This window comes from Taudactylus pleione, unplaced genomic scaffold (genome assembly GCF_031769625.1).
Source record: "Taudactylus pleione unplaced genomic scaffold, aTauple2 ptg000257l, whole genome shotgun sequence".
Classification (NCBI taxonomy): domain Eukaryota; kingdom Metazoa; phylum Chordata; class Amphibia; order Anura; family Myobatrachidae; genus Taudactylus; species Taudactylus pleione.
Window position 1 is genome coordinate 1409081 of NW_028284659.1, and position 20716 is coordinate 1429796.

The window sequence follows — 20716 nt, forward strand, 5'->3', positions numbered from 1 at the left end:
AAATACAGCAAGATGTAAATCTTTACACTTTGGCATGAGACAGAAAAGGAAATGTCTCAGGATGGGTCTATTCATTTCACGTGTAACAAGAAGATTATTGTGTTGCCAGGTGGCGCTGGATATACAAAAAAATGTAGAGCAAAAAAGAAAAGATACTCAATCTTATTCAAGAGATGAAAAGGTCCTCGCACAAATCACTTTCTGTGGATGGTCCTTAGGGTCTCCAGGGATTAGTCCAGTTGGCACATATTAAGGAAAAATACAAAAACGGGAGAGACCGTCTTAATGGTCTAATATAATGTTCCAAATAATAATTATGTATCAAACGTAAGGGCAGATGGCATAATTCCGTCAATTAGTTGAATTCAATCAGTGCGTACCCCAACTCACATCAGAACATATAATAGAAATCCCAAAAAGGTTTCTTTATTCTTCCCGCCCACTCAGTGATTCCAAATAAGTCTCCTATAATCACACGTCATTGGTAAAGGCAGTAGAATAATGCATACCCTACTTACGTATTGCAGGCGTAATGTTCTGCGTACAAGGGTTTCTTTCAATGGTCCACCAAAAGATTCTTGGGATTTAGTCCCATATGGTGTATCCTCTGCAGGTCAGGATATCCAGATTGCCTGCAGGCTACAGCATGTCTGTGTTGCTAGCTCCTGGATTCTTTTCTGGACTAATTGCAGACATGTGAGTCTCTCTGTCTGAGAGCGGACTAATCCCTGGAGACCCTAAGGACCATCCACAGAAAGTGATTTGTGCGAGGACCTTTTCATCTCTTGAAAAAGATGAAGTATCTTTTCTTTTTTGCTCTCCATTTTTTTGTATATCCAGCGCCACCTGGCAACACAATAATCTTCTTGTTACAATTGTATATTGGAATATAGTGAGTTTCCATTTTTTGTGTTATACCGGAGGCAGCAGGTTTTGCGCACCATTTATAATAGTACCTTTTTGTACCTATATTCATTTCACGTGTCCACCTGTTTTTATTTTGTATGGTCTGAGTACAGTGTAAGATAAGTTACGAGTCTAATGAGGAACACATCCTAAAATAACGTCAGGCTACATGACTCTGGGTTTTGCATGCCAACAGTGTCCAAACAAAACGGTTTAATTTTATTATTCAGTGTAAAATATAAGGTGCAATAACTGCTTAAATGTAGAGATAAGGGGTAGGAGTTATTACATCTTATATTCGGGGCTTACGTCAGCCGGCTTCCCTATTGCATCCCCTTATATTCATATGCAGAATGTGCCCTTTATATTTTTAAACAGCACTACTAGAAAGTCACTCACCATGAAAAGGAGTGCGGTGCTGGGTCTTCCTGCTCAGTCTACTTGGATGCTTTGATATAGGTGAAGTCTTTGCATCCTTAAATCTTGTTGTGCTGCCTATTATGTTGAGTTTAGACTGTACACTACCCAGTGCTCTAGGGTCTTCCGTGTTTGTCTTGGTGGGATTGATCTTACCCAGGGCTCCTGTAACTTTTTTCTTTATCATGGCTTTGCAATTTGCCAAGCTGCCATTGGTTTTGGCAATATGATTTTTTTGTGGTTTCTTGGTCTTCTGCAATCTCGTCTTTGAAGTGTGGTGGACATGGGCTTCAGTTTGTCTCAAACCATCAGTAGTTAACTCTTTTTTTATAGTATGGATATTGTTGGCTACAGCCTTGTCCAACGTAAAATCCTTGTCATTGATCTCAGTTATCAATAACTCCTCATTTGTATGCTGATTACATTGTGGGTCACTGCTTTGGTTTTCAGCCATAGGCTCATCATATTGGAAGTCATCTGGCAAACCCACCTCTACATGAGCATTCATATCTTCAGACTCTCCAGTTTGCATGTTTGTGTCCTCCTCGGTTGGCTTACCCACAATTACATCTTCAATCTCAGTCATTCCCATTGTTATGTGGTCACCTTCTAGTTCACCCACTCCCAAGTTGTCGCTCTTCTCGGTTTCATCAATAACCACACCTACTTCTGTGCAAATGTCATCCTGATCATTATGGTCTCCATCTTGCAAAGCAATGTTCTCAATCTCGGGTTCCCCCACGTTGGAGTTCATCATGTTGTCCATATCTTTCATCATACTCTCTCTGTTGATGCAGATTTTGTTGGCTGGATCTTCAATTCACAAAATATCTTTATCAGGAAGTTCTCCAAGGCTTTTTACAGTTATCTTGTTATACCTACGGATATAAGATATTAAACATAAGTTACATCATATATTACCTTTTTAGGCCTTTACCTAAAGCCAGATAAAAAAGAAGGTGCCAGTCATGAAAAATAGTAACAAGTGTTGGTCAAAAGTACTTAAAAATATCCAGTCATAACATATTTATTCTTAATAAGTAGATTATAATTAAATAAAGACTTGTGATCGGTTGAGATGGTTAAATCAATAGGACCGATGCTGAAATTCTGGAATTTTATAAGCAGAAAATTTACCCAATAATTTATGCCCAATGCAGACTCAGGACCTCCAGCCTTGATAAAGCTGTTTATGCAGTGAAACGCACGCATTGGCGTTTCAGCGGGTCCACTAACAATGTCCTCAATTAAGATGAATATTTAAAACTGCCTAACAATAATCCAATGTTGTGAATATGAGACTAGTACCTATAGTAGATGACTTAAGTGGTGAATGATATAGCCAAATAATTGTGATATATGCTTATGTTGTTAGTAGAAAGGCTGTATAAGGCTACATAAGTTACCGACAAAGTAACTAATGAAATGCTAACAGCATGATACGGAAATTCCATTAGATGGCTGTTTAAGGAATTGTCACATTAACGTGACCCCTGTGAATGTGGTGATTATAAACCTATAACAAATGGTAACAGTCTTGCGTTAATATGTATGTTAGGTGAGGGTACAAAACAACAAACACCCTCTCTATTATAACTAGCGCTATATAAGGCCGTGTGAACCCTCGCAATGATGATAGGTGAAGCGTTAAAACTTTGTAACGACAACTTTATTGGATGACTAAATAACAAGTGTTACATTGTTGTGATCTGATGCTATCCATCCACAGTAAATTGAAACATCTTATATTAACACATACGTGGACTTTTCACAGTACGAATGAACAGTTAGTATTACCAACTGATTTCTGTATCAGAGATTTCTGGCTCCAGTAATAAATGAACACTGGCCCTGATACAGAGATGGACGCTCTGAACGAGCGCTCGCTCTGAATCAAGGCGTTTTTGGTTTTTTGTTGTGCAGCCTCCTGGCCGCTCGCATAGCTGGGGGTGACCACCCACAGCTATTGCGAGCGGCCAGGTTGATGGTCGCGATCGTCAAGACCATCGGGCTTGCGACGAGACCCTTGTGGTAGGGTCTCGTGGCTGCAAGCCCCAGAGAGCTTCCGGCTCTAATAGAGCCGGAAGCTCTCCCACTGACATCACTGGGGCCGCCCCCAAACGGCAGGTGTTCCTTCGGGAACGCCTCCGTTTGGCCAGCCACCCCTCCTGCCCGCCTACCAAACGGGTGAGCTGTCAATCACCATCGGCAGCTCGCCCCCTTTGGTGCGAGACCCGGAGCAACGGAGCACATTTCGCTAGCCGGGTTTCGCGCATGCGCACGACGGAGCCCGCTCCGTCGTGCGCATTCCCAGTGGGCAAACATCGACCCAGTTGCGAGCACTTAGCGCTCGCAAGCGGGTCTGAATCAGGCCCTCTGTTCCCACCCGTCAGTATATGACTAGCAGTGTATCTAGTCTCAGATACAATACATATCAGGTGATTGTACCGACTGCAATTATAGTAAAACTGTGTGTATTATATATTCTGACAGAATATAAATGAGAGACGGTTAGCACTTGAGATAAAATATATACGTATTACTTATAATTGAAAGCATCTTATATATCTGTTGAATACGACATACCACCAGTGCAGTCAAGTTTATGTATTGTATGTTCTGGCAGAATAAAATGAGAGACTGCCTGTACTAATTACTAAGTAAACACAGTTGTGACTACTTAATATTTATCTATTCCAATAACATTATTTTTGATTAACCTTACTGATCTGCATATTATAAATCTCCTCTTGGATTGATGTCTCTGCGGTCATTAATCTTAAACTTCGTACACACCTATAGATATATCTGTGCAATCCGTCTGGTGGGATGGAAAATCTGGTAACGTACAGGAGCAAACAACAATAGAACTTTGTTACCAAACACTGGAAACCGGACCAGATTTTCCTTCCCTCCAGACAGATTGAGCAGATATATCTGTAGGTGTGTACACACCTTTAATTAGGAGGTTTTTCATTTAATAGATTAGATACAATTAGTGTCAATATTTGTACTCATATAATTCAGGATAAGATATCAATAGATCATTTCAGCCCATACCAGGCTCAACTATATTGGGAGATTTTACTTCCTCAATCTCTTTCTATATATCTATCCTGTTATAAAGTAATAGGCAGTATCCAGCATTAGTAGAGACTAACCAGTGGACCTTGCTTTCTTTGTGTATGTTTACATTTTATTATTATTGTTTCACATTATGTTTATAATTTAAATATTTTTCTTTTCACTTATTTGTTTTCTTCATTACTTAACCTATATATTTCACTGTATATTTCCCAAACAATGGGATTATTTTAACCAATGAGAATTAAAAGTTACATTTTACCATATATATCTTTTCTCTGTGCGCCCATGAGAATACAACCCCTAGCTTCCTTTTCTTACATTCAGACTCAGGACAATCAAGGTGCGCAGAACAGAAAGCCGCCAATGAGCAGGGAGCACAGTGCCACATCTAGCCGTGTACAGCTCCCTTACAGGAACCTCTGCTCTTCATTCTTGCTGGAAAACATCTTTGGATGCTACTGGTGACTTGTGCACAAGGCATTTGCTGTCACAGTGACTGGCCCGGCCTCTGACTTCCTCCCTTTATGCACACTGTACCTCCCAACTGTTCACTTTCCGAGGGGACAGTCCGATTTGAGGGTTCTATCCCACTGTCATGATTCTGAGTGTATACTCCCGATCTGCCTGGCACCTGAGAGTTAAATTTCATTCTATTAAATGGGTGTCGCACAACACCTACCACTGGTGCATGCGGCAACGTCAGCTGATTGCAGGGCACCGAAGTGAGATAAGGAGGAGCCTAGTGCGCTCCATTGGGTGTATGGCCACACCTCCTCCATGATGTAGCCACACCCTCTCTGAGGTAAGGTAATGCCTTTCATGATGTTGTCATTATCCTCTCCTAATCCAGGCTCACACAGTAGTGAGAGGTATGTTTTTCACAGAATGGGTATGGTCCCTAATAGCTGCTGGTTCATATCCTGATGCCAACAGCCCGAAGGGAGAAGATCCTGACAGGGCAGGTAAATACTCTATCCCTACCCCTCTCCCCCCCTAACCCTCCCTTAGTGGTGCCTAACCCTAGCCTCTCCCCCTAGGGCCTAACCCTAACCTCCCCCCGGGGGTGAGTAACCCTAACCCCCCATACTGCTCCCTAAACCTAACCCTCCCAGGGGTGTACCTAACCCTAACTCTCCCCTAGGGCCTAACCCTAACCTCCCCCGAGGGGTGACTAACCCTAACCCCCCCATACTGCTCCCTAAACCTAACTCTCCCAGGGGGGGTGCATAACCCTAACCTCTACTCGGGGGTGCCTAACCCTAACCTTCCCCCTTAGGGGTACCTAACCCTAATCTCCGCTTCCCAAACCTAACACTAACCCAGCTAGAATCCCTAATCCTAACCCACTCCCCCACCCCCGCGGCTAACGCTAAGGGCACCCCGGACTTACCTCATTCGGGCTGGCGTCCTCGGCATTGGAATTAAGATAGGCATCAGTATTTTGAGGTCTATCTTAAGTCCCTTGCCGGGCCGCCGATCTCATAACTACACCCATTTTTCACATATGTCAGAAACTATTAGTGCTAAAGGCAATGACCTTACTATTAGAGAGACTTTGTTCACCTAGGGAGCTCCGATTTGGTACACTCATCTCTATATCAGCATGTCCTCAGCATGGCTGATATACTGGTCTGTGGCTGCATCTACATACAGTACAGTATAGGCACCTTGCATAGATAAAGATTAGAACTGCCTGTGAAACTTATACAGAAGCTGCAGCTACTAGGACACCACACACACAGAGTGCAATCACTGGCTCCACGGTTTGAGCAACATTCAGGCTCTTTACACAGCTAAGAATTAAACTGTTTGTACCCCACAAGGTCGATCAACAGCCTCATGGATCACAGCCAATCAGCGGGCGCTTACCATAGAGCGGCTTCTGATTGGCTGGCGGGTCTGGCTAATGACAGAAACCGCGCGGTCTCTGTCACTTACCGGGGCAGAGATAAATGTGTAAACATATACTGTACATCTCTACATGTCTGAGGGGTCGTGATACTCGGTTTTTTAATTTGCCAAGTCCCGGGGAGTCTACTGGAGAAGAGTACAGAGCTACCCGAGGAGGGAGGTGAGTACTGGACTTTGTTTTTAGGATAACCATGGTATTTCTACTGGAGAAGTGGACCAAACATCTGGCAGAACTTTACTTTCAACGGTGTGTGTGTACTGTGATTATTTTACTAGTTTTTTTATAGCTGGCTGCTGACACTTGTAGTTCCACAAGTGCCAAAGGGCAGGCACACTGGTACCTGTAGTTCCACTGTAAAAAAATCAAAAGTATCAATCTATTTTTTACACTATTACCCATTCACCCACTGGCCAGGGGTGCAGGAAAGAGCCCTGGACTTCAGCCTAAGCCTGGGGTGCTCAGGAGAGGGGGGACCCCTTTATTGGGGGTCTCCACCTCCCCTGAGATCCCTGGCTTGGGATGACTTCATTGGGTGTAATGCCTTGGCTGGGGAGTACCGGTGATAGGGTCCCCTGGCTGTGGCATTACACCCCGGCTAGGTTTGAGTCCGGTGCTGGTTCTAAAAACAGGGGGAACTCCAGGCTATTATTTCCTCTTTTTTAAAACCAGGACTGACTCACAAAGCCCAGTGCTGGTTCATAAAATAGGGGGAACCCTACACATTTCCCCCCCATATTTTTAGAACCAGGACTGGCCTAGGAGCCAAAAGTTGGTTATGCTTTTGGGGTGGGGGTGAATCCTACGTCAAATTTTTATTTCCAATTAAACCTTTTGAGAGTAATTACACACAGAAACATACATGGATCACAGTGAGTTGTGTATGTTTCTGCCACACACGCAGCGCAGGGGGGAGTCTATTTAAAACTTCTATTAGGAATTTGATAAAATTACACCTGTGTTTATAATCACGATTCTTGATAAATTCCCAAAGTTATATTCCTGGCTATGAAAACTGCTGCTGTGTTCAGACAATGGTGTATTTATTTCTATTTGTGTTTGCATCCTGGTTTTAAGGACAGTTTTATGATTTCTCACCTAAATTTGCCATTAGTAAATTTCCGAGTTGTAAAAAATGCCCAAACACACCCGTGATTGTAATCTGGATCAGACACTATTCTTAGTACACTTACCCCTATGACTGTGGAGCTCCCATGTGTACAGGGGAAGTTATGAATGGTGATGTCACTCAGGCTCTGCCCTTATGGCTGTCAGAACAGATAAAACTAAAATGAAAGTGAAACATGACAGGAAGTTTGTGTCCCTATATAAGTGTTTTTCTTACAGGGCCTACTACATTGTAGTGAAAATGGCTGGGGCAGTATTACAGTAGTTGCAGCCACACGTTTCCCTAGTCTGTCCAGGCAATATAACACTATACCCCCCTGTATATCTCTGATGGCAGCACTATCCATACCCCCCCAAATAAAATGTTTGAGGGGTATCTTTATTTGGTTAAATCTCCATAAACATTTGTGAAAATGCAGCCTACAGACTGAAGATTGCGTTGACTATTGGTGGCCAAGCTCAGGAAGCTTTTTTGGAGCTTGGCACATGTAATCCCCATAAAAATGGGGGCTGCATTTATAACTGAACTATAACCGATATCTGCTGAGGTACCCCTTTAATACATGGCGCTGGTAATTACTGCAGCAATCCTCCTTAAACTGGTGGTTTTCACCGGACTAAGGGCCTGATTCAGAGCCGGACGTTCTGACAGAGCGCTCGCTCTGAATCAGGGCCGGATTTTGTTTTTTTAGAACGGCCTCCTGGCCACTCGCATAGCTGTGGGTGACCACCCACAGCTATAGCGAGCAGCCAGGAAGATGGTTGCGATGGTCAAGACCATCATGACCATCGGGCTTGCGACGAGACCCTTGTGGTAGGGTCTTGTGGCTGCAAGCCCCAGAGAGATTTTGGCTCTAACAGAGCCAAAATCTCTCCCACTGACATCACTCGTGATGTCAGTGGGGCCGCCCCCAAACGGAGGCGTTCACATGGAAACGCCTCCATTTGGACAGCCACCCCCCCGGCCCGCCCACCAAAGGGGGCGTGCTGTCACTCAACATCAACAGCACGCCCCCTTTGGTACGAGACCCGGAGCGACGGTTTGCCAATCGCTATCCGGTTCTCGCGCATGCACATGACGGAGCCGGCTCCGTCGTGCGCATGCGCTCTGGGCCACCATTGAGCCAGGCCACTCGCTAAGCTGTGGGTGACCACCCACAGCTTTTGTGAGCAGCCTGGTGATGGTCGTGATTATCGGGACCATCGGGCTTGCGAGGAGACCCTGTGGTAGGGTCTCAGCTCTAATAGAGCAGGAAGTCCACTACTGACATCACTAGTGATGTCAGTAGGGCCGCCCACAAACGCCAGGTGTTCACATGGAAACGCCTGCATTTGTGCAGCTACCCCTCCTCCCCACCTACAAAACAAGGCGAGCTGTCAAACAACATCGAGAGCCGCCCCATCTTGTAGCGCGACCCGTAGCGACGGAGCTGCCATCGCTGGACGGGTCTCGTGCATGCGCACGCCCAAGGCGGTGCATGCGCAGAGGGGGATCATCGACCCGCTTGCAAGCGCTGTGTGCTTGCGAGCGGGTCTGAATCAGCCCCTGAATGCAGAGCTATTTTAAGAGCATCAGCCAATGAATCTGTCCCCATGTGGGCAGCGAAGCAGTAAAACTGGGGACACAGTGATATTTTGAATGATTTGTCCAATTCCGATGGATCAGAGCGACAAATTGTTCAAATCGTGCAGTGTGTACCCCAATATGTCAGGCGGTGCGCACTGCCGAGGGGTCATCAGCTACATCAGGTCGGCCCTACATGCAGCTCAGCCTGATAATGCAACTGATGACTCCATGCAGTGGGATGCGGCAGGGGCCGACATATCGGGCAGACGGGCACCAGATCGTCTACCGTATACAGGCCGCCCGATATGTCAGCCCATTGGATCGCTGGGTACACATCGTTTATTGTGTACCCGGCTTAGCTGCTGACAATAAGGAGAAGGAAGAGAAAAGAAGACTCTTTGCTGGAGGTACTTCTGTAGTATGAATAGATTAAAACTTAAGTTTTATTTTATTAGATTTTAGAATATAAGGGGGAAGAGGATATTTTTCAACCTCCAATAATATTTAAATACAACCAATAATTACAAACATAGAAATCAATATAGGTCACTGACAATTTTAGTTAAAACAGGTAGAAGGCGATTATTGTCAGGGGTTAGATTCAACACATTAATAATATATATATATATCATTCACAAAACATCCCTTGTTATAGAAAATAATGCCGGAAAAACTGTCCTTCTAATTTTGAAATAATATCAGATGAACATCTACATAGATTCTCGTATACTTGAAGGAGTATTTTGTCGGATGGTTTATCCTGCATACTTACTGTTATAGGGGATATCATTGTATCCATTTAGTACCAATATGTTGCAGCAGGTTGCCAGGTCCGCTAAGAGCCGCGACGGGCACCTGTAAAAAGGGGGCGTGGCCTAATCGTGGGAGGCATGGTCACACCCTCTTAGGTTTTAAAAATAAAGTTTTGTGGCGCTGCGCTCTGGTGAGGGGGGCGCAGTGAGCCTCCTCAGCCCGGCGCATAACCAGTGGGCGCGATCAGCTTGATTGCTCCCCCCACAGGCATAGGAGACTTCTGTGGCTGATTCTTAGCAGCTGCGAGCAGTCTCCCAGTGCAGCCCCGTACACAGCAGTGTGTGCTGGGCTGCTGTGATGTAAGAGGGGGGGGAAGCGCTGCCGGACCAGGGCCCCCGCCGGACCCCTCCGGCAAGCCCGGGTTATTAGTAGCCGCTCCCCCCCTCTCGGTGCCCCTGCATGTAGCAATGCAGCAGCACAAAAGCCGGCAGAGAGACAACTGTTATTCATGTAGCAAAAAAAATAAGTAAAAACAGAAAAACAAATCCCGACAGTTTTTGTCACTCCATGGCTAGAACACAGGGCCTGATTCAGACCCGGTCGCTAAGCGGTGATCGCTCGCAGCCAAAAGGGGCCGGGTATGCAAATTCTGTGATCGCACTGTCTGGCTTAAGGACGCCCTCTATGTCTTAGCGTGCAATGGCTGAGTGATCGCAAGCTGGTGTAATGCGGCCCCCTTTTCCTTCGCAGCATACCATCGGTAACCAGGGCTGGATTAAGCCTTTGGGGGGCCCGGGGAACTTAAGATAGTGGGGCCCTCTCCCTCTTGTAAGCGATACCCCCCTGGCTTTGACAGTCGTGTGTGTGTCTCTTCCTCCCGCACCTCCATGAGGTAGCAACAGAAACACAGGTACGACTCCTAAATGCAGTCCGGCAGTGGGGGGCAGACTCCCGAACCTCCTCTTGGGCAGTGCGAGGAGGCTGGAGAAAAGCAGAATCGTTCACGGACAGCAGAGCCAGAGTTATGTTGGAGCGAGGCCCGGCAACTGAAACCTTGGGGCCCATTACACTAATTTTTCATGCCCAAACCCCATCCCTCCCCATTTGGTACAGGCCGGTCGGCTTGAGTCTTTTGTTACATCAGCAACGGGGAACCTCTAAAAAATGGGATCCTCCCTGGACAGATGATAGCTTCAGACGGTATTCAATATTCATGTAGGCAATCGCATGGCCCGGAAAATGCCTGTTTAAGTAGGAATATAACCAATGTCATCATCATACAGCAGGGGTAATATGTTTTTTTTAAGTGTTTAATGAATATTATTGTGTGACAGCCCCTTCCCTACTGTGTCTTTTCAACTGTCTCATCCCACCATGTCTCTCCTACAGCCTCAGATCCCCCATGTTTCTACATAACCTCAGATCCCCGTGTCTCTGCATAGCCTCAGACACCCTCCCCCATGTGTCTATCCAGCAGCCACAGCCTCCCCTTGTCTGTTCAACAGCCATAGCCCCCCCCCTGTGTCTCTGCATCAGCCTTAGCCCGCCTTTGTCTCTGCATCAGCCTTAGCCCCCCTGTGTCTCTGCATCAGCCTTAGCCCCCCTGTGTCTTGGCAGCAAAAGTCACAGCTACCCCCCAATTTCCCAACAGCAGCCACCACCTCCTGTCTTTGGAGGAGCATCAGCCACAAACACCTCCCTGTGTCTTTGCAGCAGCCATCTTCCCCATCTCTCCCTTCTGGAGGAGCATAAGCGACAAACAAGCACTCCCCTGTGTCTTTGCAGCAGCCACCTCCTCCCTTGTCTCTCTGCAGGAACAGCCACTGCATCCCTGTGTCCCTCCATAACCCCACACTTACCTAAGTTGCATCTTCTGCTTGCTCCTCCTCACAGCGGTGGCAGGCTCCTCACTCAGCTGGTCTTCACCCAAGCAGTAAACGGACGTCATGACGTCACGCACACTGCGGCGGAAAAAAACAACTTTATTGAGCAAGCCAGGAGATGCCAGTGACAGTGAAGAGGCTTACCTGCTGGGTTCATCCTATTACTGCAGCGGCGCGGGCCCCGCACAGACTGGCATGGGTAAGAGTGACTGGGGTCCCTTGGAATCTCAGGGTACTTGTATACACCTTTCACTGGGCCTAGTCAAAGCTGCTCTGGCTGGGGGGCCCCTGAGAGAGGGGGGCCCGGGAGTACTCGCCCCCTATGCCCCCCCCTTAATCCGGCTCTGTCGGTAACATCGAGAACCATCGATGGCAAACGCAGTGCTTGATGTAGACCCTACCCTACCGCAAGCACAGAGTGCTTCAGCTAAAAGAAGAACCAGACGACGTGTACAATGATGCTCCACTGTAATTGTGCACGCCCTATAGTTGGTGTAAAAACGCCCAGCCACGCCTGTGCTAGTGCAAGCACACCCCATTTACACAGACCTGCCCCAGCCACCACCCACAGACGCCCCCTTCTGTCATTCAAACTACCGCTCTTGGGAGTATGCATGAGAGTGATCATTTCCCGATCGCAGTCACTGTTTCGCGCATGCGCAGTTAGAAACAATAGGGCGGCTGCATGCGATCGCGTCTTAGTGTCCAGGTCTGAATCAGGCCCACAGTCCTGCTGAAATATATTACATGAAAATAATCAGCAGTACAGAAATATTTCTCTCATTTATCTCAAAACTGGTCATGCAGAGTGCATTGTAGTAACCACATTTATTAGGTATATACTAATTGCTTATGGCGGAGCTTCACCCTGCTTAGTGAGTAGGAGGGCCAATATGTTTTACCCTTAATAAATGTGCTGTAGAATATACACTTAATTGACTCAGATTTGGATTAATAGAGATTTGACTCACTGCAAGGACCGCACCGTTTAAACCTATAGGGCCATATTCATTTAGGTGCGAAAAGTCCAGGCTTTTCGCATGCCGGACTTTTCGCACCACACTGGAGGCTTATCCCAGTATTAAATTCAGAAGCTGCGGAATCAGGACCCGGTGGAAAGGTAAGTGGCAAAAAGTCCTGTCAGTTTTCGGGAATTCATCCTGGCACCCCCCTAAAGATGTCCTGACATGGGGAATCACTATGCGTACCCCCGATTTTTCCTACTGAAGGTAATCAGGTTTTTTTAATAGCTGCGGCAAGTGCATAAATGCGCCTGTGAAGAAGGGGTGAAGAATAGCGCGTAACTTTAAAAAAAACAAAAACTACTTCCATCAAATTTGGGGTACATGAAAATGGGTGAAAGCATATTTGTAAGTCCCAAAAGCCATTTTTGTCAATTCTTCAAAAATGCACCTGCCGCTACCAGCCGCATTCTAGAAAAAGCCTGCCGCACATTTGGGGACCCCCAAAATCAATATCACTTCTTTGTTCACCAATATATATTTTTTTCAACCCCAAAACTAAAGTACATTTTTTGGGGGTGTCCTGAGGATTTTAAAAAAATTTTTTGACACAGATTACTTTTAGGGACCCCCCGCCCCCCCTCCCAGAGCTGCAGGCTATTTATTTTAAGCCTGCACCCCTAAACCCCAATTCTGCACTTTTTTTCGACATGTGTTACATGGAGAAAAGTTATCCCCGTTTTTTAACAAAGACTTTTCGCACCGGCCAAAAAGTCTTTGAAATTGAATACGAGGATAAGTGAAACTATCGCCTCAAATTGAATACGGCCCATAGTAGGTTAATAAACGGATGTAGTGGAGCACTGGTTTAGTCAAGTGACCACACTAATTAATACAAAGCAATTTATTGCAAATGGGTAAAAAAACATAAATGAATAAAAAAACATATCTACATTGAACACGGATATATTGCGTGGATAAGCAGAAGAGGAGAGGAGGTAGTGATATCATAGGACCACTCGTTGATCTAATTTTTGTTAGTATCCACAAAAAGACTCTGCATACATCCATAGTATGTCAGCAAGATAGTCATGAGATCAATGGTGCCAAGTAGGGAAAGTTCAAATAAATCGGAGTATCGTAGTCACCTGTGTATACAGTATATGGCCAGTACTCACGCTGAGTGTGTATCGTCAGACTGATACCTGGTAGTGCACCGGGATCCATTTCAGGTGGGGACCAGGCACACCACGCTGGCATGGCTGATTCTTAGTGAGACACCGGAGGCCGCTATTAAGCTTCTATGTGGCTGAAAGCAATCTCCGTCTGGCTGAACAGGCTGGAAACTCTGTATGTGTCCGTGTCCTTTCCGGCAAAGATGTAATAGTATGTGCTCTCTCCACTGACGCTCCCTGAGCTTTTCCAGGCTTTGCAGGGAGAATGAAACAAAGTGTCTGAGGGCCTGATTCAGAGCCGGATGCTCTGACCAGAGCGCTCGCTCTGAATCAGGGCCCTCCTCCATGAAAATGGAGCGTCCTCCTGGACGCTCGTATAGCTGTGGGTGACCACCCACAGGTATAGCGAGCGTCCATGATGATGGTCGCGATGGTCTTGACCATCGCGACCATCGGGCTTGCGACAAGACCCTGCGGTAGGGTCTCGCTGCCGCAAGCCCTGGAGTGATTTTGGCTCTATCAGAGCCAAAATCACTCCCACTGACATCACTACTGATGTCAGTGGGGCCGGCTTCAGACGGTAGGCGTTCCCATGGGAACGCCTCCATCTGGCAGCCATGCCCCCGGCACGCCCACCAAAGGGGGCGTGCTGTCAATCAACATCGACAGCACGCCCCCTTTGGTGCGAGACCCGGAGCGATGGAGAGCCTGTCGCTCGCCGGGTCTCGTGCATGCGCACAACGGAGCTCCCTCCGTCGTGCGCATGCGCAGTGGGGGAACATCAACCCGCTTGCGAGCGTACTGCCACTCACGAGTGGGTCTGAATGACCCCCTGTGTCCAGAAAGGTGCACTACCAGGTATCAGTCTGACGATACACACTTGAATGAGCCAGTGTTAGCAGGACATGCTGTTTCTAGTAGTGCTAGTTGGAGTTCTCAGGGGTGACTCCCAGGTAAGCTGGCTCTCAATTTGGATGCATTTATGTATGTGCCTTTATCATTTACCTTATAATTGGTAGATATATTACCTTTGGGGTGAGCTTTTGAGCGTAGGGCCCCCGAGGCTACTCTGGCTGGGCCTCTTCAGGGCATCAACACTTAATACACATAGTCACTTGTTATGTTTGTTTCTTATTCATGAAAATTTTTTCACATATATTTTAACTCTTTTTCAACACTTATTAATTAGTTTTACACATCTATACTTTACACTTCACTGTCACCCTTCTTCCTTTTTTTCGTGTGATGCCCTGGGGGGGTCCTGGGCTGGACATTCTTTGTGGTGCCCTGACCCCCGGACATGAACCCCTTAGTGTTAGGGACTGCTAGTGACAGAGAAGCCGTGACGTGGCCTAGCAGTTTCCCATAGACTTGCAAATGCATGCAACTAATATCTCTGAATTTCTATCACCATATAGTCTTCATATATTGTTGCAGGGACAATTCAGTATGCTGAGGAACAATAGGGGGTTAAACCCCCCATTTTCTCTATTTGGTATAAACCCTGACTTTCATGCACCTGACAAGTACTGCCAGATTGATTGAGCAGCTGCCATTTTCTGTTTGTTATTATGGGATGCATGAATGAGCCAGCATTAGGGGGGCATGTTGGTTCTAGTAGTGCTAGTTAGGGTTCTCAGGGGCAGGGCCGGCGCTTCCATTAGGCAGCTGCCTAAGGGCGCTGGGACCTGATGAGCGGCCTTCTGAGGCTTCCTTGGAGAGGGGGCATGGTCTTCCCTCTCCTGGAAGTCCTGCAACCTGAGAGTCCCAGTGACATCTGCCTACCCCAGCAGTGGGCGCCAGTGTACACCCGCTGCTTTCACATCCCCGCCCCACCCCCAAGAGAAGGCAAAAAATGCCCCACTTACACAAAGAAACTGCGGCCGCTGGGTCCGTCCGGCGCCAGTGACGTCACTGTGTCACTGGCTAGCCAACTCTGCCGCTCCGCCTGCAGTGACAGAATCCCTATGCGCCCTGCCCCTCCTGTGCCCATATTGAAGGCACAAACCAGACAGGCTCTGTAGCCTGATGTCCACTCTCCACACAATCCATGAACCACAGGCTGCATGCTGCAGAGGTAAGTAGGCTGTGGAAAATATATATGTAGGAGCCATTTGTAACTAGAAGCTTATATATATATATATATATACATATATAAAGAATTTCAGAAATACAGCACTCACATCCCTTAGTAAAGTCATTCACCAGGGTGCTCCACTAGGGAGAAAGGCCAAACAGGTACTCCAATAAATATTCAAGAAGGCTAAAAAAAATAGCCAAATGAGGGCACTCACCGCACTAAAGAATAATGATGCAATCGGATTTATTCAAATAATGATATTCCACCATCAATATAGTCGACGTTTCGACCCCTAAGGGTCATTATGAAGACACATCAGCACTGACAAATATCCAGCATGTTGACAAAAGGTATACTGGTTATACCCCATGAGCTCACTTATAAAGCCTGGAGGATCAGCATTAGTTCAATTACACTAATTATAATGAAATTCACCTGAAGTACTGCATCACACTCTACAACAATGTAGGCACACACCCATTAGCTGAGAGGGCAGGAACAAAGAACACCTCCCCATTGGCATGAGGAGCGCTGTCGCAATAGCAGCTAATGACACACCACGTGTGATACCACAAGGCTGCATCGTTAGGAAAAACACCAAACCCGGAAGTGTCCGTGCACATCAGACACTCATATGGCTGTGTAACTAGGCAACCAATCAAGCTTGCGGGTCAAGCGGCTTGCATGCGTGTCACATATCCGGAAGAGTCTGCACGCGCTGTAGCCACGCTCATATAATAGTACCACTTGGCAATACATCTTGGTAGCCAATCGAATAACAGCACATCCATGACAACAATCATCATGGATCTGTAACTGAATAAACTATAAAGGGGGGCATGCACTAGACGACAAAATTGAACGACTGAACGTTAACGATAAAATCGTTCGATAATCGTTTGAATATCGTTTGAACATCGTTTAAAAATTTGGTCTTTTAGGCATCTTTTAGACATCTATCATCGTTCAAACATGCTGGTCAACCTGACGACATCGTCAGGCTCAGCATGTCTGCAGATGACCGACCGTGCCCGCACTGAATGACACATCGCCCAGCATGGGCACCCCGCAGTGCAATAAATGACTGAACGATAATGACATCACCATCAATCAGTCTCTTCACCGACGGGTAATGGACACCCTCCTTAAGGCTAACGAATCAGGCAACTTACATAAGTATCGCACCACCAAAACTATCAGCACACACTGAGGCTCAATGGGCCTGATTCAGACCCACTCGCGAGCGGCTGTCCGCTCGCAAGTGGGTCGATGTTATGCACTGAGCATGCGCACGACGGAGGGAGCTCCGTCGTTCGCATGCGCCAGACGCGACGAGCGAAGGAAAGTCATTCGCTCGTTGTGTCCGATCAAAGGGGGCGTGCTGTCAATGTTGATTGACAGCACGCCCCCTTTGGTGGGCGTGCCTCCCTGACGGGGGCGTTCCCACGGGAACGCCTCCCGTCAGAAGCCGGCCCACTGACATCACTAGTGATGTCAGTGGGAGTGATTTTGGCTCTGATAGAGCCAAAATCACTCCGGAGCTTGCGGTTGAAAACCTCAACCGCAGGCTCCGGCTCGCAATTTCGATGGTCGCGATGGTCTCGACCATCGCGGCCATCAAAAAGCACGCTCGTATAGCCTGTGGGTGGTGACCCACAGCTATACGAGCGTCCAGGAGGACGCTCCATGAAAATGGAGCCCGGCCCTCATTCAGAGCGTGCGCTCTGCTCAGAGCGTACGGCTCTGAATGAGGGCCAATGAGTGTTATACTGTTGCTAAGCAACATATCAAACTGGCCACCCAAACCTAAAAATACCAATGGGTGTCCTGCCATCTAGTTATTCAGGGAACATGTGCAATAAACCATAATATATCATAAATATTAAACCAGAAAGTGCATAGTGCAGTAATGATATAAATTCATTGGTAATAAATATAAATCAATGTAACCTCCTAATAAAGTGCAAGTGATGTAAAAAACTGTACTCTGACTAAAACATATACTTCTTCAAGAATTACTATAATATTCCTTGAAGAAGTCTGATTGGCAGATGAAACGCGTTGGATGCTCCTCTTACCTTTCATGAACTTACTACTATTTTATCAGATAAGCCGCAGAATTCCTTTTTTAAAAGAAATTTACTAATTGATATGTCTTTTTTATAGTGCTTATTTATTTGTGTATGCTCTAATTTATTGGTGTATAATAGATGTGATTGTTGTGCATAGCACGTGATTTTTGCACATCATTATTTATTTATTTCATCTATATATAATTTTTATTGCTTTAAATGAACTCTGTATTTTTTATGTATATGTTTTAGTCAGAGTACAGTTTTTTACATCACTTGCACTTTATTAGGAGGTTACATTGATTTATATTTATTACCAATTAATTTATATCATTACTGCACTATGCACTTTCTGGTTTAATTACCACATAAGAACCTTACCCATTTTAATCAGCTTATTAATATTTATTTATGTATGCACAGCACTTTGCTTAGCACTTAGGCGCTTTCAAACAGATTCAATTTTTTCACATATACAGTATATATATGTGTGTACGAGGGGAGGGGTGCAGGCAGAATTTTTGCCTAGGGTGCCTAGAAGCCTAGCACCAGCCCTGCTCAGGGGTGACTCCCAGGTAAGCTGGCTTTCAATTTGGATGCATTTAAGTATGTGCCTTTATCATGAGGCCTTATAATTGGTAAATATATTACCTTTGGGGTAAGCTTTTGAGTGTACGACCCCTGAGGCTACTCTGGCTGGGCCTCTTCAGGGCATCAACACTTAATATACATAGTCACTTTTTATGTTTGTTTTTTATTCATGAAAATTTTTTCACATATATTTTAACTTTTTCAAGACTTATTAATTAGTCTTACACATCTATACTTTACACTTCACTGTCACCCTTCTTCCTTTTTTTCATGTGATGCCCTGGGGGGGTCGTGGGCTGGATGTTTTTTTGGGGTGCCCTGCGCCCAGGACGTGAACCCCTTAGTGTTAGGGACTGCTATTAACAAGGAAGCCATGACGTGGCCTAGCAGTTTCCCATGGATTTGCAAATGCATGCAACTAATATCTCTGAATTTCTATCACCATATAGTCTTCATGTATTGTTGCAGGGACAATTCAGTGTGCTGAGGAACAACAGGGGGTTAAATCCCCAATTTTTTCTACCTTTAGCAGGTTGACAGAATCCAGGCAGGTGAATCCCATTTCACTTCTGCTGTCTGATCACCATACATATAGTAGAGGGTGATAGATGAGAGAGTAGAGAGGCCCTGCCTGGGGTGAAAGATAGTTGGAAATGCACTTCTGCTGTCTGATCACCATACATATAGTAGAGGGTTATAGATGAGAGTGGAGAGGCCCTGCCTGGGGTGACAGATAGTTGGAAATGCACTTCTGTTGTCTGATCACCATACAAATAGTAGAGGGTGATAGATGAAAGAGTGGAGAGGCCCTGCCTGGGGTGAAAGATAGTTGGAAATGCACTTCTGCTGTCTGATCACCATACATATAGTAGAGGGTGATAGATGAGAGAGTGGAGAGGCCCTGCCTGGGGTGAATGATAGTTGGAAATGCACTTCTGCTGTCTGATCACCATACATATAGTAGAGGGTGATAGATGAGAGAGTGGAGAGGCCCTGCCTGTGGTGACAGATAGTTGGAAATGCACTTCTGTTGTCTGATCACCATACATATAGTAGAGGGTGATAGATGAGAGAGTGGAGAGGACCTGCCTGTGGTGACAGATAGTTGGAAATGCACTTCTGTTGTCTGAACACCATACATATAGTAGAGGGTGATAGATGAGAGAGTGGGGAGGCCCTGCCTGGGGTGAAAGATAGTTGGAAATGCACTTCTGCTGTCTGATCACCATACATATAGTAGAGGGTGATAGATAAGAGAGTGGAGAGGCCCTGCCTGGGGTGAAAGATAGTTGGAAATGCACTTCTGCTGTCTGATCACCATACATATAGTAGAGGGTGATAGATGAGAGAGTGGAGAGGCCCTGCCTGGGGTGAAAGATAGTTGGAAATGCACTTCTGCTGTCTGATCACCATACATATAGTAGAGGGTGATAGATGAGAGAGTGGGGAGGCCCTGCCTGGGGTGAAAGATAGTTGGAAATGCACTTCTGCTGTCTGATCACCATACATATAGTAGAGGGTGATAGATGAGAGAGTGGGGAGGCCCTGCCTGGGGTGAAAGATAGTTGGAAATGCACTTCTGCTGTCTGATCACCATACATATAGTAGAGGGTGATAGATGAGAGAGTGGGGAGGCCCTGCCTGGGGTGAAAGATAGTTGGAAATGCACTTCTGCTGTCTGATCACCATACATATAGTAGAGGGTGATAGATAAGAGAGTAGAGAGGCCCTGCCTGGGGTGAAAGATAGTTGGAAATGCACTTCTGCTGTCTGATCACCATACATATAGTAGAGGGTGATAGATGAGAGAGTGGAGAGGCCCTGCCTGTGGTGAAAGATAGTTGGAAATGCACTTCTGCTGTCTTATCACCATACATATAGTAGAGGGTGATAGATAAGAGAGTGGAGAGGCCCTGCCTGGGGTGAAAGATAGTTGGAAATGCACTTCTGCTGTCTGATCACCATACATATAGTAGAGGGTGATAGATGAGAGAGTGGAGAGGCCCTGCCTGTGGTGACAGATAGTTGGAAATGCACTTCTGCTGTCTGATCACCATAAATATAGTAGTGGGTGATAGATGAGAGAGTGGAGAGGCCCTGCCTGGGGAGAAAGATAGTTGGAAATGCACTTCTGTTGTCTGATCACCATACATATAGTAGAGGGTGATAGATGAGAGAGTGGAGAG

At 46.1% G+C, this 20716-nt stretch overlaps 1 protein-coding gene across 1 annotated transcript in view; it reads right to left on the minus strand.

Annotated features, from left to right (window-relative positions):
* The window catches only part of LOC148514843 (uncharacterized), a 50512-nt gene that overhangs the window by 18778 nt on the left and 11018 nt on the right, over positions 1-20716 (minus strand). The window contains exon 2 of the mRNA XM_088480886.1: positions 1306-2201. Coding sequence (XP_088337012.1) covers positions 1306-2101 — 796 coding nt within the window. The 5' untranslated portion in view covers positions 2102-2201. The remainder of the gene's footprint in view (positions 1-1305; positions 2202-20716) is intronic.